This window comes from Zootoca vivipara, chromosome 2 (assembly GCF_965207765.1).
Source record: "Zootoca vivipara chromosome 2, rZooViv2.hap1.1, whole genome shotgun sequence".
Classification (NCBI taxonomy): Eukaryota; Metazoa; Chordata; class Lepidosauria; order Squamata; family Lacertidae; genus Zootoca; species Zootoca vivipara.
Genome location: NC_142584.1, coordinates 37,206,506 through 37,234,269, shown reverse-complemented (window position 1 = coordinate 37,234,269; position 27,764 = coordinate 37,206,506). Strand labels below are relative to the sequence as shown.

Sequence of the window (27,764 nt, the reverse complement as noted above, 5' to 3'; positions counted from 1 at the left end):
GAGCTTAATGGATCAATGTGCTTGCTCAGCATGAAACTACTTCATATATTTCTATCCTCTATTGTATGGTGAAATAGCTTCAAGAGTTTCAGAAGCCTCAGGTATACTATCATATGTGAAATTTCATAGGAATATCCCTGTGGTTTTTACACATTTTTGGAAAAGTGGGTATTGTTGGAAGAGTGAATTATATTTGTCCTCGGTGGTGTTTGAATTGGCTTCCATTAATTTTGGTGTGGGCCATTCTCCCGTGATAGACAGTCTGCTTGGATGAATGACTGCAGATGAAGTTCTAAGGGAGCAGGATGTACGTGTGGCAGTTGAGATTTATTTGGGATACTGGAATGACAGCTAGCCCTTAGAATCATAGAATCATAGAGTTGGAAGAGACCACAAGGGCCATCCAGTCCAACCCTCTGCCAAGCTTTTGTAAAATATCAAACATGATTGGGGCAAAATCCTAAGCACACTTAGGTTGGAAATAAGACTCACTGAAATCAAATAAGTGTGCATAGGATGGGAATGTTGTGACTCACCAAGAACAGTGAATGTCCAATATTCACCATTTTTATCCGACCCTATTAATGGATTTATCTAGTAGTGCAAGCCCTACTTTTCCCACTGCTTGCCATAATTGAAGTCTGTCTTCTGAGCTGCTGGCTAACTTCTTTCCACAGCAGTATCTCTAGTGGTGAAATGGAAATATTTATGGATTTATTTCATAAAATTTATGCACTGCTTGATTGTAAAACAAAAACAAAAATCCTCAAAGCAGTTCACAAATCATAAACCAGTAAAATCAAGAAAAAATTACAGCCCTTCTTGAAAACATCCAAAAGTTTCAATGGTGAAACACTGAAATTTGCCTCCAAGTAAATGCTCTTGGGATTATGGCCTAAATATACTGAGTAAATATTACTATGTTTCTTCTTAATAAAAAAATGCATTTATTGAAAAGATTTTTTTAAAAAACCTCAGCTTTGGGGATATCCGGGGCTTCTGTTTGCAGAAGCTTATGTTGTAGCTGAAATGGGGCCGGGAGAGAGAGATGGTAACAGTAAATTAAAACTAAAGATAATAAGATGTTCACATGGGAATAATCAGGATTTCTTAATTTTCTGCTTAAGAAACCAAGTGCTACGGCCAAAATCTCTTTTGAAAACTGTGACTTCAAAAGAACTAGGGCAATATTAGATAAAATACGTACCCAGATTCCCAATGCCCAAATCTTTAATATTTTGCTAAGGAAGATGGGATACATTGTGGGTCAGGATGGAACTCTTCTAAGGCAGAGAGAACCTGGGCACCATAGACAGAGACAGCAGATGGTACAGACTTGACAACACACAAGCCTCTCATCCAAAGGATGCTCTATTGAGGCAAGGCCCCTCTTGCTTCCAGTGGAACAGCTGCGAGGACTCTGATGAAATTCTCAGAGCCTACCTTAGAATAGCCAGACCACCAGTTTGCAGATTTCTGCCTCCTAGACATAGCAGCAGTAGTAAGAGGCCTAGTCATTGAAAGGCCGTCTGTTGAATGTGCAAGTCGAGTAATCCCTTTGCTTGGTCTGGTAACTTTCGGGGAGCTATAAATAGGTGGAGCTGTTCCACTGGTTTAAGCCAACCCTGCCGTCTCCCTTTTATGCTTGCTGGAATAAACTGTATTATATATTAGAAATTTAAAGGTTCCTGGGGTGAAGCAGTGAGCTGTTGTGGTATTTGGAGTGCTCATTGTAGTGTTTGTTTTGCAAGGACACTTACCCGCCCACAAGGCATGCAAATAGTTCAGCTCTGACTCACACATCAAGGATGGCCTTTTGACTGAGCTCATGTTATAAGTCGCCTGACTTTTGACAGCTGTGCTGCAAGTGCCTCGCCTAAGGTTCCAAATGGGGACGGGACTGTCACTTAACGATGCTTGGTTATTTCAGACTTTTGCAGCTTTCTTAGCACCCCAGTCGAATGTTGGGGCCTTTCTAAATAGCTGCTGTTCTACCCCCGCTGGAGATTTCACAACTGCTTCTCTAAACCCTCTTGCTAGCTATTGCTGCAAGCACTGCTACTATGGAGAAATTGCAAGTGTTCAGTTCCCCAAGCCACTGATAAGATCAGTGGTTTGGAAACTGCAATTCTTCTCCCAGCAACTGCAGGTCATTCAGATGAAGTGCTGTGGTTAGTGATCTGGGTCATGGGCATAATGTCTAGCAAATGACTGTGGAACATGACAAAATTGGGGTGTGGGAACCTCCAGACTGCTGGCTGAATCCTCTAGGTCTCTCTAGCTGGCCCTGCTTTGCATCCCAAAAGGGCAATCGTGCCAATTAGTTTTGTTTGACTCAGCCAGGAACTTCCAACCTCGCCAAATAGGTAAAATATCAAGAGCTGCAGGCAAGCTCTGGAAATGATAGAAAGGGGGCTATGCACAGCTGCTTCATTATATTAGGTTCTGGGAGAGTTGTGAGCCAGTGAGTAAGTTGTGGTCTCCTTGTTGTACTTTCCGTGTTTATCCTCTGAAAATTGGATCAAAAGCACTGAAGATTTGGTTGGAGATGGCACAAATGGCCAGAGAAAATTGCTCATGTCCTGCTCACCCCAGAAGCAGCACTTATAAAACATCCTTGAATTTCCTCCTTGTATGCTTGAGATGATATTTGCAAGAGATCCTCTTGGTGCCTTAATTCTGAAACTGCTTGGTTACCTTCCTAGGAAGAAACATGTGCTCCAACAGCTGAGTCTGAAAGTAAGGTAAAGGTAAAGGGATCCCTGCCCGTTAGGTCCAGTCGCGGGCGACTCTGGGGTTGTGGCGCTCATCTCGCTTTACTGGCTGAGGGTCATGTGGCCAGTATGACTAAGCCACTTCTGGTGAACCAGAGCAGCGCACGGAAACGTCTACTTGCACTCTGTGCTTTCGAACTGCTAGGTTCTATTAACTTGACTTCTATTAACACATAGCAGGGGTAGCTATCCTGATGCCCTCCAAATGTTCGTTGGACTCCTATTATTCCTATCCAACATTGCCAATGGTAAGAGATTTGAGGAGCTGTAGTCCAATAGTCTCTGGAGGCACCATGTTGGCTGCAATTGATATAGATGTTTATGATAGTCAATATATTTGTACTGTAGCTTTCATACAAAGAGAATCACTGGATCTTTTTTTTTTTTTTTTACTGCTTTGCTATCTCATGTTCAGCAGTCAGAGAAGGGAATTTTCTGCCCTTGCGCAGATGAATTTGTAGAACTGCTACTTTGGGTCTGCATTGCCCTAATGGTTTTTTCTTCTTCATTTTTTCTTTTTTACAGAATGGCTGCAGGCTGTCCAAGCTCTGATGAGCCTTTCCATCATCTTCAGCGTATTGTCTTTGTTCCTGTTCTTCTGCCAGCTCTTCACTCTCACTAAGGGTGGACGGTTCTACCTTACTGGCATTTTCCAGATCCTTGCTGGTAAGTAAAGGGGAGTGGAACTGCATATCCTGCAACATTGCCGAGGGAAATTGTCCAAGATGGAGCATTGGTTAATGATGGAAAGCAAGGAGACTCCAGAATAGCCAAGAGTCTACTGTAGGTTAAGATTCAGAACGTGCTCTGCCATGTATGTACAGTGGTGCCTCGCTTAACGAATGCCTTGCTTAACAAAATTTCCGCTTAACGAAAGGATTTTTCAAGCGGAGGTTGCCTCGCTAGACGAATTCGTTTTATGAAAAATTCATCTAGCGAATCGCGGTTTCCCATAGGAATGCATTGAAATTCAATTAATGCGTTCCTATGGGCAAAAAAAAAAAAATCAAAAAAATTCAATGCATTCCTATGGGATTCGCTAGACGAATTTTTGTTATAAGAAAAGACCCGTGGAACGAATTAAATTCGTCTAGCGAGGCACCAATGTAGGTTTATTCTTAAATTTCTTACACAACATTCTAAAAAGGGGGGGGGCAAGACATCTTAAAAGAATATAGGATATTCAATATTTAAAAATATATATTTTAAAAAATAGGTGACAGCACAGCACATTTAGCAAGTGAATTTTAATAATTTAAATTGTTAATAATTTAATAATTATGTTTCCTATTGAAAAAGGCATGTTACTATTGTAAGCAACGAGAATTCTCTGGTTGTATTGAACAACATTGTGCATGCTTGATTTAAGATTGCCGTTTTAAAAGAACAACAACTGGCTGTGCTCCTGTGTTCAGTTCACCTTGATCTGCCAAATTGCTGCTTTTGATCTGCAGCAGTTCAAGCAGACAAAGGGGTTTTTTCAACACTTGTCTACTTTCCAGGAAAAGCATAGTTGACTAAAGTTTTGTGTTCCAAGCTCCTGTTAAAAGTCACAGAAGTGAGATAGTTTAAAAAGGAGGTTGGGCATCAACAATAGCAGAACTCCCCTGAAGCGGCATTTCCTTCCCCCAAAGGGAAGTTAGTGAGTTTACCATTTTTATTTGGAGATTGGACATGCACATCTCCAGATGTAGCGGGACTCCAATTTCCATCAGCCTCATCCAGCACAGCCAGTAGTCATGGAGGATGGGAGTTGTAGTCCAACAGCATCTGAAAGTCCAGAAGTTCCCCCATCCCTAATTGGGAATCAACCAACACCACAGCTCTATGGGGGATAAGAACTGCGCTCCAGATTAGATGGACAGGACACCCCCCACAGCTGATGGAGCACACCAGAGGCTTTTTTAAATGCAGGGGTAGGGAACCTGTGGCCCATATTCCATGACCACTGGCCATGCTGACGGGTGCTGGTGGGAGTTGGAAGCCAATGACATCTGGGGGGGGGTCAACATTCGGCCAGTCCTGCTGTAGACCTTGAATTAAGCATTGGTCTCAGAAGAAAGCAGCTTTGCAAAATGTCCCGGTGATCCATGAAGACATTACATTGGCACTGCCTTTGAGGCTGCTTGGCTGGCAAGTGCTTTTTTTGCCATTAGCCTTGGCTTCTTGCATCCATAATGAACAAATGGCAGGTGTCAATCTGGTATAGTTAGGTATGGTATCATTTATTTATATGCTGCTTTGGGGCCCAGAGGTTTCCATGTCTGCGAGGTAAACCAGGTTGTTGTGTAGTGAGCCAAAAGCCTAGGCTTGGGAATAAATATTGGGTGAATCATACTTCTTTCATCTGTGGCAGCATTTCTGGGTTTGACAGTAAGGCCTACAATCTTGCCCCAGCCTGGTGCTCTCCAGAGGTTTTGAACATCCATTATCCCTTGTGCTTGTTCTAGTTGATGGTGGACGGCTGGAGTCCAGCAACATACTGAGCATGCCAGCATGGGTTGTGCTGCTCTTGCCTGTTCCTCCTGCACCATACTGCTGTTTCACTTTCACTTTCCAGGTCCCCCCCACCCCCAGATCAGTAGACCTCTCCTAAGACAGTGATGGCCAAACTTGACCTGCCAGCTGTTTGGGGACTACAACTCCCATCATCCCTAGCTAACAGGACCAGTGGTCATGGAGGGTGGGAATTGTAGTCCCCAAACAGCTGGAGGGCCACGTTTGGCCATCACTGTCCTAATCAGGACTGCCTTGCGTACCTGTACTGCCATGCCTTCTGCAATGGCACCATCTCTTGGACTTGTCTTGTGGCATGCTTGCCAACCACTATCCCAGGGCTGAAGTACCATCAACCGCCATTCACCCACTCAGTCCACAGTTCTGACTGCTGTAGCACCAGGCTTGAAAGGGAGCTGCTGTGTGCTTCTGAATAGTTCTTGTGTCAAGCAGCTTCTTCTCCTGTCCCTCATCTCACTGCACTTTAGCCTAGCATTGGGTGAGCATTCCACACCCTGGCTCCTAGAGAGAGAGAGAAAGAGTCTGTTTAAGAGCCTCCCAAGTGGGAGCTGTTTTGGCTTGTGCTCAGATAAATTTGCATTCCTCCAAAAAGGTTTGCTTTTTCAAAGTCAGGGTTGCATTTCCTCATAACATTCCTGGGGCTTTATGGACATTAATCCATACCTTGTATATACCGTTGCTGGTAGCTGTGAAGGTTTAGGAGCCTCAGCAGCCAGCATAAAGATAGCTCCTGTTCGTGTTTTTCCCGATTCTCTCCTGCCAAAGCAGTGTGAGCAATTGGAACCTCTGTTTCTGTTGGGTGGAGCATTTGGAAGCCAGCCCTGCTCTCCAGTCCATGAGAAAGCATTTTCCAAGCCGTCAATCACTTTCTTTGCAGATGATCTTGCCCCCAAGGCAACCTTCCTTCCTGTGACTCAGCCCTGTGCTGCTTGTAAACTGCAGTTTAAATATGGCTGGTTTTAATGTGTAACTTTCCAGCATCTTTGGAAGGAGCAGGGTGCTGGTCACAGGGATCTGGGTAATATGAGGTGTGCTTCTGCTTTTTGTGTGGGTCTTTCAGCGAGAGGGACCCTGAGGTTCATCTAGTCTAACCGCCTGCAATGCAGGAATATGCAGCTGTCCCATAAGGGGATCAAACTTGCAACATTGGCATTATAAACACCATGCTCTAACCAAGTGAACTATCCAGGAAATGCAATTAAAACTGAACTCAGTCTAATAGTCTGAGAGTACATGATGGTTACACAGTGTTGTAGCTTACGTATGTCTAGTGTGTGCCTGGATAGGGATATTATATAAATGTTTCATTTTTTTTTTGTAAAAACAACAACTAGAAAACAAAATCTGAATTTTGAGCATATGCTTTCATAATAGATTTATCATGCCAAATTCAATAACTTTCATGCAGATTTTTTTTTTTTACAATAACTGATTGATGCCATCAGCATCTGAATACAGCATGTTACGAATCTGTATCAAATCTGAAGGGTTTTTTCCCCCTGCAGAGGTGTGCAGAAGTGGATCAGATTACAAGATCAATTTGTGTGCATGGCAGATACTGACTTTTAAAATAACACTAGTGTTTTGGTTCCCAGTTCTAGACTTTGAATGCAAATGTTCCATAGCACCAGGTTTCAGTCACACAAAATTTATCCTGGTGTTTCCAGTGGCTCAAATATGTTGCTTTGAAGTTTCTTCCAATGCTCAAAGTTGGAGGGCGGGGGGATGAAATGGGATGGCTAAATTTTATGTTGGGCCCAAATCAATTGACTGGTGCCATCTGTCATATAGGATAGTCCTTCCAACTTCTTCTGTTTGTGCCCTCCTTTTGCTAGAGATGCAATTGAGCACTGGAATTTCAACTCTATTCCGGGTTCAGAGATGAACCCGGTGGCCTTGGCTCCACCGGTGGGTGTTCTCCCATGGAGATTGCATCAGATACTGTCTCTAGGAACTAGCTTTCCATTTTCTTTTGCAAGATGGGAACAGAAGACGTTTGTATTAATTCCCTACCCCTTCAAGTGCCTTCTCTCTCCAACCTCCACACTTCTTGGGGGTCCAGTGAAAAAAAATGGTTACTTCAAGCAGAAACAAAATCACCACCATCTATCTCCTCCCCCTCCTCCCCAGCTCTTCCCATAAAACAATCCACACTCCCTTGTCTAGTGCCAGTAGGTGATTTGTGGCATGACTGCCCTGCTCTCCCCACCCCCACCCCACCCAAAGTGAGAGACAATTGCTTATGCTCCCAGTCCATGGGCTGGATGCTGTGGCTGTGGGTGTCCTCTCGATGGCCCAGAGAATGGGAGCTGCATCAGCAGCTTCTGAATCCAACACATTCCCACTCCTGCACTTTTCTGCAAACAAAGGGGGCAGTGTGGAGGGAGAGAACAGCTCAAATATCACTGTGGTTAGGTGTAGGTGGTCCTGAGGTCACAGGGCTTTGGAACAGAGACTACTCTGGTGGCACATTGAGCAGGTTGCGGAATTGCTGGGATCAATGGAAAGGCCTTGTTCTGGGCACTGAATAGAAGAGCCATTGTGTAATCCTGGCAGTCGCTGGTGCTGAGCTTTTCAGGAGGAGGGAGGAAATAGTTCTAGAGCTGGTATTGCTGAGGTGGCAATACAAAGATGTTGGACTTAGTGGCATTAGTGCCGGAAGGGGGCCTGGTTTGACCTGCTCACGCTTTGATCACAGGGGCTTAGGGTACTGGAGGCAGCAGAGTGGAAAAGAAGACGACAAACCTCTGCTTTAATTATTAGCAGCATGGCAGGATTAGTCATTCCCTAGTACATTATAGAGTAGGGCCTCAGCCAGACCAGAGTACCTGTTGAAATGCAATGGAGCAGTCCTTCGTAGGAAGAGAGGGCTGATCCAGTTGGGATCTGATTGGGCATTGCAGACTCCTCCCAGCTCAAACAAGAGGATTGGTGGCCATTTTTTTGTTCCAGTTAAGAGGAACTTTTAAGGTGGCAGTTACTACAGTAGCTCAGTGTGTGTAATAGGAAAACTTAGGTTCTGTATACCACAATAAATCCAAGATGTGGTGTTTCTGGAGATGGGCGGATAGGCTGATCCTGCATGAATTTAATTCTCTTCTCAAAGCTGATTAAAAAAAACTAAAGTCCTTATACTGAGGAATATAAAATTGCAAAAGATAGTGATGCCTTGGAGTTTGCAGAACTTTTGAAGTGAGGCTCTTCTTGGCAGGCACCTGCGTGATCCTGCTTTCAAAGTCTCTTTCCCTATTGGGTTTCTTTTCCTCAACAGGGAGATACGTTGAAAGCCAGAAGAGCATGTGTGCACAGGCGCACATGCTCAAGCACTCGCCCAGTTGGCCCTTGGGGGCAAAAAGGCTGCTCACACCTGCTTGCAGCCTGAAATTTCTTGACATAAGAGGAACCTTGCTGGATTGGGCCAAAGGCCTGCCTTGTCTGGTATCCTATTGTCACAGTAGCAAACCAGGTGTCTTGAGGTGCTCCTAAGCAGGATATGAGCACAACAGCTCTCTCTCCCCAGCCGCTGGCATTTGGAGGCGTATCTTGTCAAGGTCTGTGGTGAGCCTTGTCCTCCATGAGTTTGTTTAAAGGCCCCCAAGCTGATGGCTCTTGTTAAATATTGTGGTAGGGAAGTCCAGAAGGAGTTAGGTGGAGAAGGAGAGGTGTTCATTATAACGGACACATCCCAGCTTGATCTTCCATAGTGGACCTGGATGGGCTTGCTTACATTCTTTGTTGGCTTCTCTTTTGCAGGTCTATGCGTGATGTCTGGGGCCACCATCTTCACAGCGAGACATACAGATTGGCATCTCCACACAGACAACCTCTCCTTTGGCTTCACGTACATCCTGGCCTGGGTGGCCTTCCCGTTGGCTGTCATCAGTGGGGTGATCTACGTCATCCTGAGGAAGCGCGAATGATGTGTCGAGCGAGGGTGGCCGCTGAGACTACAGCACTCAGGACAAGGGGGCCTTGACGAGTTAGGAAATGGAAACAAACAAATAAAAAGGAAGTTAACCAAAACAATATCAACAAAGGAAAAAAAAACCAAACTGAAAGAAGGGTTACTGTGTTCATTGAAGATGTATATAGTATCTATGGTTTAAAAAAAACCTATTTATAACACTTTTTACATATATGTACATAGTACTGTTTGCTTTTGTTTGTTGACCTGCCGCCATGTTTAAAGCCTAAAGAAAGTGCCTAAGGACTCTTTAACTCCTAACAGCATATTCAGAGTGCCGTTCCGCCCCCCTCCCCTGCTGTGGAAGCAAATGGATCCCTCCTCCATAGCTCTCCACTTCCAATCCCCAAGCCACATGCCAAGTCGAGAGCCATAAACTGGGCCCTCAGATAGGTGCGATATGCCACCCAGTGCACTGATGTTTGCTTATGCCCCTCATATGCTCACGTCAACTAAAAGATGGGTTGCAATGGCCACGAAGAGGGCAGGGAGGGGAGGGGAATGTCAATGATGCGGAAGGCATGGCTGGGCGAGCCCACCTTTAGAACCCCCTGGGATGGTAGTCAAGATGAGGTGTTGTATGTGAAGTATAGTCCCACCGATGCAGCCGGAAGCTGCATAATATCACCTCCTCCCCACCCCCCTCTTCGTATGACAACTGGAGCTCTTGGGAGCACAGATATGTTGTCAGCCCTATTGAAAAAGGAGGTACCTAGAGCTAGAGCTCCTTTCCATGTGTTAAATCAGGTCCATTTCTCCGTACTTTGAGATGGCCAAGATGAGCACTGATGCTAAGAAGAAGAAACATTTGAGGGAGACACGGGACGAAAAAGAAGTCCGTCATGTTTGTTTGTAACTACCATAGTCAAGGGTGGGTCGCCCCCCACAACCTTGCCCGTTGTGGGACAATAGGCAGAAAGAATAAGCTAAGGTATGGGAAAGCAAGGAACCCTTCTAAGTTCCAGACCCCCACCCCTCTCCATAACCCCTTTTACAAAATTGAATACCAAATCTGTGAAATGGTGCTATCTATTTTCCATTCCTTATATCGCTAAGCCATTTAACCTTACTCACTGGAAAGTCAGATAACGATTTTGAGATAAACCAAGGAATAGGAATGATAAATAATTCTTGTGTAATATATACAGCCTGTAACTGCTTTTGTACTTAGGAAAGTTGCTATCATCATTATTATTACTATTTTTTTTAATAAATCATTTATAACCAAGGTATTTCTCTCCCCCACTCCTTTTTCTTCGTGGTCGGGAGGGACGTAAGTGAACCTTCTAGCCACCTTGAGGATCCCCCTCTCCTTCCAACTCCTCTGTAACCCTTTTCTGTGTCCCCGTCCCCAAAAGTGTGTCTGGCAATGAACTGTATTGGCAGCCGTGTGTAGATGTGTAAGCGGTGCCTTTTGATGCTAAGACTCCAGACATTATTACCGGTATATGATTATTTTGCTTTGCTTTTCTGATTTTATACCAACTTGTGTGGACTAAGAAGCAACGAAATAAAAGTCAGAATAACTCACGTGCTTTGGCCTTTGGTTGTATATCTTTGGGGAGGGCGCATGTAGATGTGGTTAGAACAATAAGATGCTGTATGTATTTATTTAAGGCAGGGGTAAGCAATATGGCACCCTCCAAATTGATGGCCTAGAAATCCCTTGGTCAGTCATCAGGAATGATGAAAATGGGCACCCAGCAAAATCTGAAGGGTACCTGTTGGTTGTACCCATTTGGGGCTAGCATATCTACTAGCTGCTTGCAATGAATCATTCTGTAGGAAAACCTCCAACTCTTTGTATTCTGAGTCATAGCCTTCATCAGAGGCTGTAAGTCTTTTTGCTTTGTGGTGCTGGATCTTAATGGGAAATTGATATGGCCGCTGAAGCAGGCTGCCTCCCTGGGGGGTGTTGGGGGCCAAGAGGTCATGACTTAAATCCCACATGGGGTTGGTTGGGCTCCTCCTACATCTTTGTGACCAGGCTGCCTGGGTGGAGCTTGGTCAATAAAACTGGTGATCCTCCACTCACTGTTTTGGTGCTTAATTTGGGACAGCTGATTTAAGAGGCCAAAATAGAAAGAACATTGCCCCACCAGAACGCCAGCATTTTCCCCACTCAGGCTCTCCTACAATCTGCTGTGGTACAGGTGGCATGGAACACTTTAAGATGGATTTTTTTTATGCATCCTAGATCTGGCTGCGTCTCCTCCATTTGGCCTTTCTGTTGCCCTTACAGTGGTTAACACTAATGGATTTGATAAGCCTTGCTGAAACCGAATTCCCTCCCGATATGTTGGACTACAGCACCCATCAGCCTTTAACATTGGCATTCCTGGCTAGGGCTGATGGGAGCTCAACATATCTGGAGATAATTGGTTGGGAAAAGCTGGATTTCAACTTTGACGTTCCAAGTGGCTGGTTGGCATTACAATATTACAAGAAGAGGAAGAAGAAGAGTTTGGATTTGATATCCCGCTTTATCACTACCCAAAGGAGTAGCAAAGCGGCTAACAATCTCCTTTCCTCTCCTCCCCCACAACAGACACCCTGTGAGGTGGGTGGGGCTGAGAGACTTCAGAGAAGTGTGACTAGCCCAAGGTCACCCAGCAGCTGCATGTGGAGGAGCGGAGACACGAACCCGGTTCCCCAGATTACGAGTCTACTGCTCTTAACCATTACACCACACTGGCAGTCAGAAAAAGCAAGTGTGTACTCAACATCACATGGGCAGAAATAAGGTCCTACAGGGTGTTTGAGGAACATTTGGCCTTCCAGATATTACTGGACTATAACTCCTGTCAGCCCCTGGCAGGTTTGGCCAGCACCATACCATTGTATTGAGGAATCAAATACTGGAGATTCAATATGTCATCGGGTTTTGAAACATCTGATAATGGATTCGGCAAAGAATGATTTTCCCACAATGCACTCAAATTGCTCTTTAAATCTTGGCTGAACTTGGAATTCCTGAAACTCTATCTTTCTTCCGCATAATCTCTGCCCTACATGCACAGTCCTGGAAATCATAGAGCCTCATGCTTTTGAGGGAAGCTTTTCAAATGCTCCCTTTTCATTCAGAAATGGTTGGTCTGTGAATCTCCACAGAGGAAAAGCTTGGCTGATATTCAATACACTTTTTGCAGGCACTAGACTGGATTACAGACATTGCTGCTATACTGAAGAAAATTGTGTTTGGTGTCTCATAGAGAAAGCATGTTTATGCTTGAGCAAAAAACAAACAAACCCCTTTATGCTTGGCTGTAGCAGTTTAGCAGCTCTTTAAGTCTTTATCAATGGGAAAGATGGTGAAACTCTGCCATCTCGTGGTGTAAGGCACTACCAGCAATTGCTCTTCCAGATGTAATTTGAAATGGGAAGAAAAGTTATGGTACTGCTTTTGAGCTTTTAAAGGTTACAATAGTTATGTTTTTAATGCATTTTTTTTTGGGGGGGGGAGCTGTAAGACCACAGGGAAATGGCCTAAGCTTTCTGGAAATATGAATCCACTCCTTTACAGACTTCGGTCTTTCAAATTTCAGCAGTGCCCTGCACAACACCAATATTCAGGGCCCCTGCCTCTTGCCTTCTGTTCTGCTCACTTCACTATGTGTCATAGTTGCGATGCCCTGCAGTGTTCCCTAGGCTTGGCACCCAGTGTGGCACAACCAGTTGCACTGCCCTAAATCTGCTTCTGCCAACAGATGCCCATGGGAAGCTCACAAGCTATTCAAATAAGAGAAGCAGAGCAAGAGCACTACTAGGAAGTCCAAGAAAACAGCAGCATGATTAATGAGTAGAGTCAAGGAAGCTATTAGAGGCAAGTAAGCTTCATTCAGAAAATGGAGCTCTTGCCCAAATGGGAACAACAAGGAACACAATGTTGGCACAAGAGAAGCAAGTGGATGCCGAGGAACGTGAAAATAATACGAGCAGTGTAACTCTGTAAACATTTAGATCAACCATAAAAATATATATTTAAACATATGAGAAAGGAAACCAGCTGGGGAGGTGATTGGACAAGAAAGTTAAAGGCATGCTATAGAAGGATGAGATTGTAGAGAAGTTTTATGAACTATTTTTGCACCTGTCTTCATGATGTCAGATGTAACAACCTTAACTTCACATATACATTGATATGTATCTCTCATGTCATCATCTGCTGGGAAGCAGATTGGGGTTAAACCCTGTGTTGGCTGTGTGTGCACCTGTTCCCAGCAAGGAACAGGGATGCACCGTCAAACTGAGAGCAGGATTCAAACTCTGATCTCCTCTGGAGCTGGGAAGACACAGAGAGGCCCAACTCGCTTTTTGTGCTGCAGACACTTCCGTCTTATGCTCAGCCTGTGTAGATAAAGCTATATATCCAAAAGACACCACAGTCTCCAATGGGCTTCATTCTGAAGAAGCCAAATCCAAGGTATGTGCTCACACCCATTAAATCTCTCACGCCTTGGAGATTGGGGTTCACGGGATACTGTCTGCTTTATCCACATCATGCATGCACATCTATGATATCCTGCTCCCCTCTTTAATCACCTTTTCTCCAAACTGAAAAGCCCCATTAGGGCTGGGACATACCTGTCCACTTAACTGTACTCAGTCTTTGTGGCCACATTTCCACACACATCCCGTATTCACCTCACCACTTTAAAAAAGTGTGCCGCTCCTATTTTTGACTGGGGGAAAAAAGATTGCTACGAAGTGGAGTGTCTATGAAACACCAACAGTGAAAATGTGGTTGGTTAAAATGTGGAATAATGTAGAAAGGTTGCAGAGTACATTAGTTGCAGGAAAAACCCTCAATTTTTATGATAATTGGGCATTGTTTATAAACCTTATGGGAAATAGATATGGATTAGATATCAACAGCGATAATACATTCCAACTAACTTGGAATGGTGTTGAGTTATGATGATGATTAATAATTGCATTTAGAAACTTGGCCTACATTACACTTTATTATATTTATGCTATCATTTTAATGTACTTGATTGTATTTGGTGCTATTGATTGGTACTAACCTAGAATTAATCTGAATAAGGAAATCTGAATATGGAACAATATTGGGAAAGCAAGAAGTAGGGTGGCCAGGTTTTTGAATATTGAGTTGATTGTGCAGATATTAACAGTTGCTCTATGTATACCAGGTGCAGATGAACTGAACTCTTCGTTTTGACTACAGAGCTGGACTGAAAGTAAGGGTAATTATATGTATATATGCACACATACCTTCACATACATTGCACTTTCCCTGCATTTTATTCCCCTAATTTCCTGGTGAGGCCACCAGACACTTGAATAGATCTTGCCACGCGTAGGCAGATCTGACGCAACTACATTTGGAACCCAAGGAACCTCTAGAACAGGCACCCCCAAACTGCGGCCCTCCAGATGTTTTGGCCTACAACTCCCATGATCCCTAGCTAAGAGGACCAGTGGTCAGGGATGATGGGAATTGTAGTCCAAAACATCTGGAGGCCCGAAGTTTGGGGATGCCTGCTCTAGAATCTCAGTGCACTTCCATGATGGCTAAATTATAGCAAAACTGCCTAGGAAAGCAGCTGGATAGGAAAACAGCATCAATATGCTGAGAAACAATCCACAGAGGAAGAAAGAGCACCTATTGAGAGAAAATATTTAATGCATGCTGCGTCCTAAAAGTGATTAGTTTAACAACTCCTTCCTGCACTCAACAATAAACCCTTTTGCAAAACGTGTTGAGCAAATACCTTTGCCTTGCACTTACCGCCTTGTGAATGCCAACATATAATTGTAATGCTCTCTCTGTGTTTGTCTAATTTCATTTTGGTTGCATGTGTACCCCCCAAAACAGTACTTCCTTGCTTGGCCACATGGTGGCAAGATTTAGCTGGGTGTAGACACATATCGAAGGCACTGTAATTGAATTACTTGTTTGACTCTGAAGACTTCCCAGTGGATGTGAAAGGAGTGGCAGCAGCAAATGCTCTGTAGCCTGCCTGCCTGCCAGCCTGCCGTGTGTGTGTGTGTGTGTGTGTGTGTGTGTGTGTGTGTGTTGTTGTTGTTCTTGTTTTGCTGTCACAAAGAAATAAGGTGAGCAAAAGCCTGAATGGGGCAACAGAAGGCCTGTTTCTGTCAGCAGTGTATCCAGAAGCGAATGTGTTTAGGAATAGTTCTCGGATTATAAGATGTTCCCCACTATCAGGCTTTGTTCTTCGTATGTTCTTAACATGGGAAAAGCCTTATATAGAGTAGAACCATTGGCCAATCTAACTCAGTGGGTATGTTTAGCCTGAAAAAGAGGAGACTGAAAGGAGATATGATGTTGTTGTTTAGTCGTTCAGTCGTGTCCGACTCTTCGTGACCCCATGGACCAGAGCACGCCAGGCACTCCTGTCTTCCACTGCCTCCCGCAGTTTGGTCAAACTCATGTTCGTAGCTTCGAGAAAACTGTCCATCCATCTCACCCTCTGCCGTCCCCTTCTCCTTGTGCCCTCCATCTTTCCCAACATCAGGGTCTTTTCCAGGGAGTCTTCTCTTCTCAGGAGGTGGCCAAAGTATTGGAGCCTCAGCTTCAGGATCTGTCCTTCCAATGAGCTCTCAGGGCTGATTTCCTTCAGGATGGATAGGTTTGATCTTCTTGCAGTCCATGGGACTCTCAAGAGAAATGATAGCCATCTTCAAATATCTCAAGGGCTGTCACATGGAAGAGCTTGTTTTCCCCTGCCCTGGAGTGTAGGACCCGAACCAACAGCTTCAGGTTACAAGAAAGGAGATTCTGACTAAATATCAGGGAGAACTTTCTGACAGTAGGAGCCGTTTGACAGTGGAAGAGACTCCTTCAGGAGGTTGTGGACTCTCCTTCATTGGATGTTTTCAAGCAGAGGTTGGATGGCTATCTGCCATGGATACTTGAGGTCCCTTCCAACTCCATGAGTCCAACTCTGTTTCTTTTGACTAATTCCCTGCTCCACTACAGGTGTAAACAGGAGCAGTGGGGTCCTGCTGTGGAACTGCCATGCCGACAATAACATTGCTTACGAGGATGGTGCGAGAGTGGAGCAGGGTAGTAATGAGGCTGGGGTTACGCAGGCACCCTGACAGGAAACCTGTATTGGCTCTGCCAGTGGAACCCACACAATCCTATCTTAATTATCAGTCTGTCCCTCTGGTAGGTGGCAGTGACACCAATAGTAGGAGGGCAGTTCCATGCAGTGCCAGGTTTAAGGTTGGTGCCGCAGGAGGTTCCCCTGCACAGGTCACCCAGCAGAAGGGGCACAAAATTGAGATGATCCATTTGGGGGTGCCAAATGTTGGCCTCGCTCAGGGCACCATATTACCAAAGATGACCAAAGTCTGCTCCTACTCCATCGCACCATGCTGGATGCTCCCAGGTATTAATACAGGCATAGGCAAACTCTGGCTCTCCAGATGTTTGGGACTACAGTTCCCATCATCCCTGACCACTGGTCCTGTTAGCTAGGGATGATGGGAATTGTAGTCCCAAACATCTGGAGGGCCGGAGTTTGCCTATGCCTGTATTAATACAATCATCTCAGAAATGATCACTGATCCACGGTTGTAAGATACTAATATGTGGCTTATTTAACATATCATTCAGTTCTAGTAATCACTGGCTGCACTTTTGGTGCTGAAAAAGTAGGCTTATAGTCGAGTATATATGGTACATTGTCTCTGTTTTCAGAGCAGAGTCCACCACCATTCGAGGTAGTCCATTCCACTGACAAACAGCTTTTACCACCAGAAAATTCATGCTAATGTTTAGCCAGAATCTCCTTTCTTGTACCTGGAAGCCATTGGTTCGAGTCCTATCCTCTGGAGCAGCAGAAAACAAGCTTGCTCCATCTTCCATGTGATCATGACATCCTTTGGGATATTTAAAGATGGCGACCATATGACCTCTCGGTCTTATCTTCCCCAGGCTAAACATACCCCACTCCATCCAACCATTTCTCATAAGGCTTGGTTTCCAGACCCTTGATCATATTCAGCTTGACTTGCCCACTCCGGAGCCCTTGCTGCCGTTTCCCCATTACTCCTGACAAACACACCCAGCAATGGCTGCTCTGTACACCATCCAAAGTCCTCTGCATACACCTTGCCACAGCTTATGCTGCCAATGAGTCACTGCGCAAGATTTATTGCATTCAATTAGCAAAGCAACAAAGTTTGTTAGCCACACGTAATTAATCAGCCAAACAAAATCAGGAGAGACAAAGTGCCCCAACCTCCCCCCCTGGCACCTTGCATTCCACTCAGTGCATTTTCTTGACTCCGTTGGTTAAAGCTTACTCAAGTTTTTATTAGGCAAATAAAATGAGCTTACAACAACAACACACGCTTTTATCGCTATCTTTTAGCAGGATGTTTTTCTCACCCTTGTTGTTTCATGTGGCATAAAATTTTATGGCGGCACTTTCACCAATAGGGTTTATTGCAACTGAAAATCAACCACGATGCAGGAAGCATAGTTCCTTCGTTAAGAAAACATTTTGCTTCTCTGGCCAATGGCTTGATCTAAGTGGCTTCTCAAAATAATAAAATAATAAATAATAAATAATAAATATAAACAGCTACATGAAGGATCAATAAAGGAAAGACAATTAAAGGGAAATTGGGGAATGGAGTGGCTGGATGCTTTCAGTTTTCACAAAAAGTTCCCCAAGCAGCCTTGTTTTGCAATATCACACCCCAGGGCACCAGAGGTAGGTGCCTGTTAAAGTGCTCTCCAAAGCAACAGAGCTTTGTGGCCAGCAGGACTAGGCCAGTTCTGGTGAACCAGAGCAGCGCACGGAAACACCGTTTACCTTCCTGCTGGAAGGTACTTGCACTTTGATGACGTGCTTTTGAACTGCTAGGGCAGGAACAGGGACCGAGCAATGGGAGGTCACCCCGTCATGGGGATTCGAACAACCGACCTTCTGATCGGCAAGCCTAGGATGCCTAAAGTAAAATCACAGCAGCCTTAAGACTTCACCATCATTCCCTCTCATTAGATAATCATGGGAACTGTAGTTCTGAAACTGAGAGCAATGACAGCAGGTGAAAAAGACAATACAGTGGAACCTTGGTTCTTGAACTTAATCCATTCCAGGAGTCCATTCGACTCCCGAAACCGTTTAAAAACCAAGGCACAGCCTCTGATTGGCTGCAGGAGCTTCCTGCACTTATGCGGAAGCCACGCCAGATGTTCAGCTTCCAAAAAATGTTTGCAAACCGGAACACATACTTTCGGGTTTGCGGTGTTCAGGAGCCGAGTTGTTCGGGAGCCAAGCTGTTTGAGAACTAAGGTAGTAGTAATGTTGGGATATAAAAGCCATGTATCATGTGGCTTGCTGCCAGAAAAATGCAGTTATCAGCAAGTCAGAAATTTCCCACCCTGATTTCCTTAACTCTTCTGCCTTCAGTGCTCATCCTCCTTTGCTTTTCTACAATTTTCTTGGTCACTGATCTGCATGGGAATTGCAGCACTTCAAAGCTGATGGCAAGATGAAACCCATCAATCCCAGCCCAGACGCCCAATACATGCAGACAGCAAGGTTAGTTAGTAGATGGTTGGCCATGGTGCTGTGTGACCTGCACTAATATTAATTATTATAGCAGGGGACTTGGGATAAGCCATTCTTGCTGTAATCATGGGGGAAACAAATTTTGAGGAGCACATATCCTAGGCACCCCCAAACTTGGCCCTCCAGATGTTTTGGGACTACAATTCCCGTCATCCCTGACCACCGGTCCTGTTAGCTAGGGATGATGGGATTTGTAGTCCCAAAACATCTGGAGGGCCAAGTTTGGGGGTGCCTGACATTATCCTATATGCACTGTGGGGAAAAGAAAGGGGTTGTGTGTCCTACCCTGAGTCTTGCTCAAAGTGCTGGAGCTCAGAGAACCCATACAAGCACTGCTTGCAGTGTTGATGAAGAGAGATTTGATTGGATGCCATTTCTTAGGGAGGGAGGGATGGAGGGAGGGAGGGAGGGAGGGAGGGAGCTCAGGCCACACTGCTTTAGCTGTTGCATCCCACCAGCAGGAGGTCATACAGCCCTCTTGGCTTTGATCTCTGCTTCCCATTTTGCATCCATCAATGTCACTTGCTATCTATAACTGCCTTTGCCCTTTCCCTTTCCCATTCCCCCCACCTTATCTATAGAGACCTGATTCCAGTATTTCAGAGAAGTGGCTGAGTGGAGGCCAGGTGGAAGAAAGGAGACAACCCCTGCCCCTAAAGATGGCTTAATTACAGCATCCCATGGGTATATAATATCTGAAGAAAACACGGTTGCATATAGGCCCTGCCTGCCACTCCCCCTCCCATCCCTCCAATGGCCTCTCTTTGAAATTCACTCATTTTCACAGCTTCATCCATCAAAGAACACTTTTCATCTTTGGAAACAGTGGAGAGGGAGAGAGAGAGAGAGAGAGAGAGAGAGAGAGAGAGAGAGAGAGAGAGAGAGAGAGAGAGAGAGAGAAAGAGAGAGAAAGAGAGAGACTCAGGGAGCTTAATAGGATTTCGGACCACCCCAAAACACAACCCCTCCCCCAGTTGCTGCTGCCGGTGTGCTGTTTGCTTCTTTAACGCTCCCATCAAAAACTGCTGTGTTTAGGAAACCTTTTTTAAAAATAATAATAATCAGAAATAGCTCAGCTGCTTCTGGCAGAATCTATTCTAGGAGCTGAATTGGGGTTGCTTTTCTAGGAGTGTAATGGGACCCAGGTGGCGCTGTGGGTTAAACCACAGAGTCTAGGGCTTGCTGATCAGAAGGTCGGCGGTTCGAATCCCTGCAACGGGGTGAGCTCCCGTTGCTCGGTCCCAGCTCCTGCCCACCTAGCAGTTTGAAAGCACGTCAAAATGCAAGTAGATAAATAGGGACCGCTCCGGCGGGAAGGTAAGCGGTGTTTCCGTGCGCTGCTCTGGTTCGCCAGAAGCAGCTTTGTCATGCTGGCCACATGACCCAGAAGCTGTCTGCGGACAAACGCTGGCTCCCTCGGCCTATAGAGCGAGATGAGCGCCGCAACCCCAGAGTCGGACACAATTGGACCTGATGGTCAGGGGCCCCTTTACCTTTTTAATGGATCACCTTAATCCAGGCCTCTGTCTTGATTCTCAAAATTGCAAAGGGATGTCCATTGACATTGTTTTTAAAATATTTGCACTGCAGAGAATCCAGGGAAAGTTACCCAAGTCTGGCCCAGGTGAACAAAAAACTAAAGCAGTCTTTTGGGGTGGTGGGTGGTGGCGAAGAGCAACAATGTTGCTTAGGGGTGCCAATCATGGGAGGAGCCAAGGGAGGGCAGCTGCCCCCCCAATCAATCAAAATCAATACAAATCTGGTGTTCTGCCCCCCCCAACAAAAGCCTGCCCCCCTTGACAAAAATCCTGGCTATGCCCATGGTACCAATGAAGAAGCACATGATTTAGAACAGGCATCCCCAAACTGTGGCCCTCCAGATGTTTTGGCCTACAACTCCCATGATCCCTAGCTAAGAGGACCAGTGGGCAGGGATGATGGGAATTGTAGTCTAAAACATCTGGAGGGCTGAAGTTTGGGGATGCCTGATTTAGAAGGTCCACCCCAGAATGTTTTGCAATGTCATAGAGAAATGCATAATGTTTGGAGAAAATGGATAAAAGGTCTTCAGCCTGCTTCTTACAAATTAGCAGACTGTCTCCTACGAGGAAGGACCAGGACAGTAACACAGCATCCATCTGTAGTTTTTTGTTTCCAGATTTTCTTCTCCCGTTGCTTTATTGAAGGTGTCCTATCCATTTCCCATGTAATCAATATGCACCACTGTTATGTGACTAATCAAAAGACGTTACGCTGTCCTTGAAGTTTTTGATATCCCAAAACATCGTCACCGGATTCAGCTGCAGTCGGCAGCCAGTTGTTTCTTTAATCCACCCCCGCCAAAAATTTAATTAAGCAACCGTCCCATCATATATGGGGGGGGGAGGAAAGTACCTTTAACTAACCTTCCTACATCTGCAGCAAATATCTGATACTGTTCCATACACTTTAATTTATCTGGAGTATACGGTAATACCTGCTATATATTATTTTATAAACGTCTCCTTGGAGGTTCACGCTAATTAAGTTTATCGCTCTCTGTTTGCATGCATGTTCCCATTTTTCATCAGAAATCTCAAAAGAGGCATTTCGGGGGGGGGGTGAACCTCTTTTGTTCTTTATTGGAAACAACACCCTGCAAGGGTATCAGTTTTGATGGATATTCCAAGCCAAAAGCGCTGGGAAAGACACCTGCTTGGAGCTGGCGAGTCAGTGTTGACAGTTACATGAGCTACATGGATCACGATACAACAGCTCCTAAGACAGCAGTGGGGATCCCTTTCCAACTCAAGGGCCACATTCTCTTCTGGGCAACCCTCCAAGCACCACATGCTAAGAGTCAAAAGTGGGTGAAGCAATAAATGCAGGTTTCGCCTTTTGTATTGCAGGCTGTTTTCGACACACATACTCATCTCTAGCCTCCATCCAGACAAACAAGAGGCATGACCAGAGTTCAAGGGCATCTTCCAGCCACACAAAACACTTGGGGCTTGTGCAGAGTGCCCATTCCTCATGCCAGCAGAGTGTGCCAAAAGAACACACTTGAGGACATCCTGAGCAAGTTTGCAGATGACACCAAATTGGGAGGGGTGGTGGCTAATACCCCAGAGGACAGGATCACACTTCAAAATGACCTTAACAGATTAGACAACTGGGCCAAAGCAAACAAGATGTATTTTAATAAGGAGAAATGTAAAGTACTACACTTGGGCAAAAAAAATTGAAAGCTACAAATACAGGATGGGAGACACCTGGCTTGAGAGCAGTACATGTGAAAAGGATCTAGGAGTCTTGGTAGACCACAAACTTGACATGAGTCAGCAGTGTGATGCAGCAGCTAAAAAAGCCAATGCCATTCTGGGCTGCATCAATAGGAGTATAGCATCTAGATCAAGGGAAGTAATAGTACCACTGTATTCTGCTCTGGTCAGACCTCACCTGGAGTACTCTGTCCAGTTCTGGGCACCACAGTTCAAGAAGGATACTGTCAAGCTGGAACATGTCCAGAAGAGGGCAACCAAAATGGTCAAAGGCCTGGAAACAATGCCTTATGAGGAACGGCTTAGGGAGCTGGGTATGTTTAGCCTGGAGAAGAGGAGGTTAAGGGGTGATATGATAGCCATGTTCAAATATATAAAAGGATGTCATATAGAAGAGGGAGAAAGGTTGTTTTCTTCTGCTCCAGAGAAGCGGACACAGAGCAATGGATTCAAACTACAAGAAAGAAGATTCCACCTAAACATTAGGAAGGACTTCCTGACAGTAAGAGCTGTTCGGCAGTGGAATTTGCTACCAAGGAGTGTGGTGGAGTCTCCTTCTTTGGAGGTCTTTAAGCAGAGGCTTGACAGGCATATGCCAAGAATGCTTTGATGGTGTTTCCTGCTTGGCAGGGGGTTGGATGGATGGCCCTTGTGGTCTCTTCCAACTCTATGATTCTATGATTCTAACACAGAAACACCAAACAGTTCTAGGGGGAGTCAGTCGCTTTACTGACAGTATCATGCTGTTTCAGTTACATACAGTTGTAGATACATTCTTTCCAGCAGCACAGTCTCCTTACAGAATACAGACCACACTCTGGGCAAGGGCAGGAGCCAGGGACAAACTTGCCTTAAACACAGCAGGTTTGTGCTGAGTCATTCTCACATACTTGCTGACTCATTCTCACATGCCTAACTACCGTGTTTCCCCCTTTTTAATACGTAGTCATAAAGTAAGCCAGGGCAGGATTTTTAAGCAGTTGTGAAATCTAAGACACCCCCTGAAAATAAGCCATACCTTGTTGCGTTCCTTTAGAGCGCAAGCGCTCGCCTGGCAGGGTAGAGTTACACGGAGGGATGCGGAGGAGGGAAAGCGCTCCCCCATCCCCCATCCCTGCCAGTTTCCATGTCCTGAGGCTGAGCGGCGGCGGGAGGCCCGCGGGTCCTTCCGCGCCGCCGGGGCGACGGACGCCGGCGAGAGCGCTGCTGGCTCCTTCTGCGCCGACGGAGTGTCGTGGGCTGCATGGCCCAAAGCTGAGCGGCGGCGGGAGGCCCGCAGGTCCTTCCGCGCCGCAGGGGCGACGGACGCCGGCGAGAGCGCTGCTGGCTCCTTCCGTGCCGACGGAGTGTCGTGGGCTGCATGGCCCAAAGCTGAGCGGCGGCGGGAGGCCCGCAGGTCCTTCCGCGCCGCAGGGGCGCCGGACGCCGGCGAGAGCGCTGCTGGCTCCTTCCGTGCCGATGGAGTGTCGTGGGCTGCATGGCCCAAAGCTGAGCAGTGGTGGGAGGTCCGCAGGTCCTTTCGCGCCACCGGGGTGACGGGCGGCGAGAGCACTGCTGGCCCCTTCCGCCGGATCAAGGAAGCGGCCTGCCGGGTCGGTGCCCAGCAGCGCCGCGCGGAGCAGCAGATCGAGTAAGCGGCCTGCAGAGTCAGCGCCCAGCAGCGCTGCACGGAGCACCGCCTCCTCAATCCAGCTCGGGGCTGCTGGGCACTGACTCGATCTGGTGCTCCGCGCAGCGCTGCTGGGCACCGACCCGGCAGGCCGCTTCCTTCATCCGGCTGAAGGGGCCAGCAGTGCTCCCACTGCCATCCGTCATCCCGGCGGTGCGGAAGGACCCGCGGACCTCCCGCCGCCACTCAGCTTCGGGCCATGCAGCCCACGACGTTCCGGCGGCACGGAAGGGACCAGCAGCGCTTCCGCCGGCGCCCTGGTGGCAGGGAAGGACCCGCGGACCTCCTGCCGCCGCTCAGCTTCAGGCCATGCAGGCCAACCAGACCCAGTAGGCCGCCTCCGGGATCTGGCAGCAGCAGGAGGCGGCTTGCTGCGCGTCCCGAGCCCTGAGCCAGCAGGACCCAGTAAGGAGGTACCGTACTTATAGTAACAATAAAAAAGACACCCCCCGAAAATAAGCCATAGGCTTATTTTCTTGAGTGAAATAAACATAAGACGGTGTCTTATAATGTGGGAAACACGGTAGCTACAGGTGCAGGACAAAACACACCCAAATTAAGCAGCACACTGAAACTAACCCTTTCTTATCCTTTCCCCTGCATGTATAAACCCTTACACAGTGGCTTGGGAAAAGTTTCAGGGCGTGAGAAAAGTTTAATTACTAAGTTTTTGGATAAAGTGCTGGACAGTTCAAAGAAACCTAAAATTTTCAGCAGAATTTTCTTGTGCTCTGTCGGGGGGTATCCTCTTCCCAGGCCCCTGGGGGGGCAGTGTGAGGATGGGGTGGGGTGGGGGTGGCTCAGAAACCAGGGGTGCCGGCGGCAGCTGCCCGGAGGGATTAGAAGGAGATGGGAGAGAAGGCTGTGGGAACACTTTACAAGGGAGGGTGTCTGAAAAGGGGTGAGAGGGTGCCAGCTCTGTGGGGAAAGGGGTGGCGTAACTGGGCTCCTGAACCCCACAGGGGTGCTGCAGAAAGAATGCAGTTGGTCAAGGGAGATGTGGTCTCAAAAAAGTTGAAAAGCTCTGGTTATAGGTAGACAACATTTGCCATTCACTATCAGGTGAAGGGAAAAAAAATAATTCTCTGTTGTCCTGTTCAAGACCTCTTGGAATCTCTGTCCTGATCTCACACTGTCTTTTCTCGAAACACATACTGTGGAAACCGCTAACCTCACGACATTGGAATTATCCTTACAATCCTGGTTATTTTCCTAGTGGTTTTTGTTCAGAGAATGGTATCCTTCTCCAGTTTCGGAGACAGGTCTTCTTTCTCTCCCCGCTGCCCCTCTGGCCCCCTTCATCCAAAGAGAAAAGAGGCGATCCGTTCCCCCTCAGCATTCAGGGAGGCCTTTGAAGTAAATTAAACTAAATTAGTGCCTGTGATACAGATGAACTTCAGGGCCTCCTGCTGTGGCCTAGCCAGGCCCTTTGAGGAATCCACAACCTTGCTCCCTTTCGCCATTGCTACTAATGCACCGCGAAGCACCTGGGGGGTGATTTGGAGGTGATCCCATCTGCCCTGGCATAACACCTATTCCCCTGCCAAGGAGAGGGGAGCATTTAATGGGCCAGAGAATGAGCCGGGATAATGAATTACTTTCCGTTTGCTAAGCTGTGTCTAATCTTTTTTTTCTTTTTTTGCATGTGTGCGCTTGCCTTTCCCCTCCTTTAATGAGAGACCCCCTGAGTCCTGCCATGACCCACGCCTCAAGCGCTGGTGCCTCAGACTGCACAGGGCAGGCCTGGAGCAGCACCTGACCCTTCAGCCACACAGAAGCAGGTGGGGATTTCATACAGATCAGATCAGCAGATGATCATTAATGCTCCGTAGGTTACATTTCCCCAATGGGCAGGCTACTCGATGGGCTTTTGTGTGCAACAAAGCCACCTGGGAGCTTAAGGGAGGGAGCGTGAATAGGAAATAAAAGTCAATTTGGGGGTCTGGGGCAGCATGTTTCCTAATACGGCTGTAGGGGAACAGGTTGGCAAACCCCGTTTCTTTTAGGGGGTTAGCAAGCAGCTTAACTCATATTTACAATCGGGGAGAGGAGGGTTTGCTTGTTGTGTTTGGTTGTTTGTTAACCCTTTCATAAGACTTCTGGCTACGGTGCTCTGAGCCAGCTGCAGATCTCACAGGAACAACACCCAAGAGGTGTAAGGGAATTTAGGACCATACCCTTAAGGAACTTGATTTCCCCCCCTCCAAAGTGGAATGTCCCAAAATATGCCACTGCCATTGGTGCCATCTATTTGCAAGGGAACGGCAGGGGGGATGCACATGCCTGGATCCAGTGCAATTAATGGCCTTGCCTTATTTAGGGTCAGGAATTGGAATGAGTATGCTGTGTAGCATTCAGTTGGATAGAAAACCCTTACATTCTAAAAGCATGAAATCCTCTCCTAACTAGACTATGTGCTACCTCCACTGCTGGAAGCAGCATACCTCTTAATTATGGGAATGTTAGGGATGTGGATTAGGATATATTATTAGATAGATCCTATCCAAGCTTGTGTTAGCAAGCTTCCAATATCAGCAGAGTGACATTCCCCTTTTGTGCGCAGCAAAGCATGTGCGTTAGATTCGCTAGAATCTCTATAACAATATTACACTTTATAGTTCAATATTACACTTCCTGGCAAAGGTCCCCTTTGTCCCTCTTAAAAGAAATACACAACACAGTGTTTATAAAATAAGATAGAGTTTACTTACAGTTTCATCCTGAGTTACAGCATAATCTCAGAAAGGCAGGCTTGCTTAGAAAAGTTACAAGTATATATATATATCTAGAGACTACTTAGTAAAGTAAGACTCCATTTGGTCTCACTCTTGGCTGCAGGCCTAGAGTGAGAACCATGCTAACTAGAGATTCTCTGGAGATGTGTCCTCATCGAAGGAGGAAGTAGCTAAGAGAGCGAGTGATTGCAGGCTAGGGCTTTTGTCCCACCTAATCTCTTCAGCATATCTGGAGGAACAGGAACTGACCTGTAGTCAGGTGTCCCTCCAGGTGAGTTCCTGTTAGTGGACACTCTAGGAACTGTTGTGACTTGTCTGCCCCAGTGTTCCATCCCACATTAATACCAGTAGCCAGAAATCTTAAATGGGGAGAATGCTCCTGCCTATGAGCTCCCCATATGCATCTGGTTGAGCATTGTGGGTGCTGGGCTCTGGCCTGACCCAGCCGGGTTCTTCTGCTGTTCCCATGGCCGACCAGCCATCACCATCCCGAATCAATGAGTGAGGACTATGTGGGGTCAACTGGGGATGTGATGTTTTTGTCTGGTACTTCATTTAAATTTTTTTAAGTGTTGCTATTTCACAAACCCAAAGAAACCCTGCAGTATAAAGAAGTAGAGATTGTAATAACTATTTGGATGCAGGAAAAATAAATGAAAGTAAAATGAAAATACACAGGCTAAAAGAAACTACCATAAGCCAGGTAGAGAATCGGATTTAAAAAAAAATAAGGGAGAGAAGAAGGAAAAGCCAAAGGCCTAAGCATTCCAGTCTCTATTTCTTCTGGGAGATAATACTTTTAATTTTTGCTACACAAAGGCTATGTCCTGAACCAGAAGGGGTTTGCCTCATTCATCATGCTTCCTTGCCACACAATGCCAGGCCTGACAACCATAACACTTGAAAATGAGAGGAGTGGACATAATTAATGCTCATGAATTGCAAAGACTTCTTTATAAAGGGCTCCTGCTTGCCCCGGACCATCTGCTTGGTATCACCAGGCCTGGAGCATCCCGAGGCTATAATAATTTGTGGCTTTAATAATTTTACCTCTTAATTAAAGCTTGGTTTGCAGCATAGAGTGAACACAGGCTAGTGGGCCTTGCCCAGGCTGGATTTAAATGAGACCATCCTTGATGCTTGAATAACAAACACTGGACTCCATTAGGTAACATTACTGAGGGCAATGAGTGGACCACTTCCAGGTCCCCCAGCCTCTCTTGGAAGGGGACCCCGGTTGCTTCCAGATGACCTGTTTATTGAGTAGTCA

The 27,764-nt window shown here is 46.2% G+C and overlaps 1 protein-coding gene across 2 annotated transcripts in view; it reads left to right on the top strand.

Annotated features, from left to right (window-relative positions):
• Positions 1–10,785, top strand: part of PMP22 (peripheral myelin protein 22) — a 30,388-nt gene extending 19,603 nt beyond the window's left edge. For both annotated transcript variants that reach the window (XM_035104666.3, XM_035104667.3), the window contains exons 4-5: positions 3,300–3,440; positions 9,045–10,785. In XM_035104666.3, coding sequence (XP_034960557.1) covers positions 3,300–3,440; positions 9,045–9,211 — 308 coding nt within the window. In that variant the 3' untranslated portion in view covers positions 9,212–10,785. The remainder of the gene's footprint in view (positions 1–3,299; positions 3,441–9,044) is intronic.
• Positions 10,786–27,764: the final 16,979 nt, after the last annotated feature.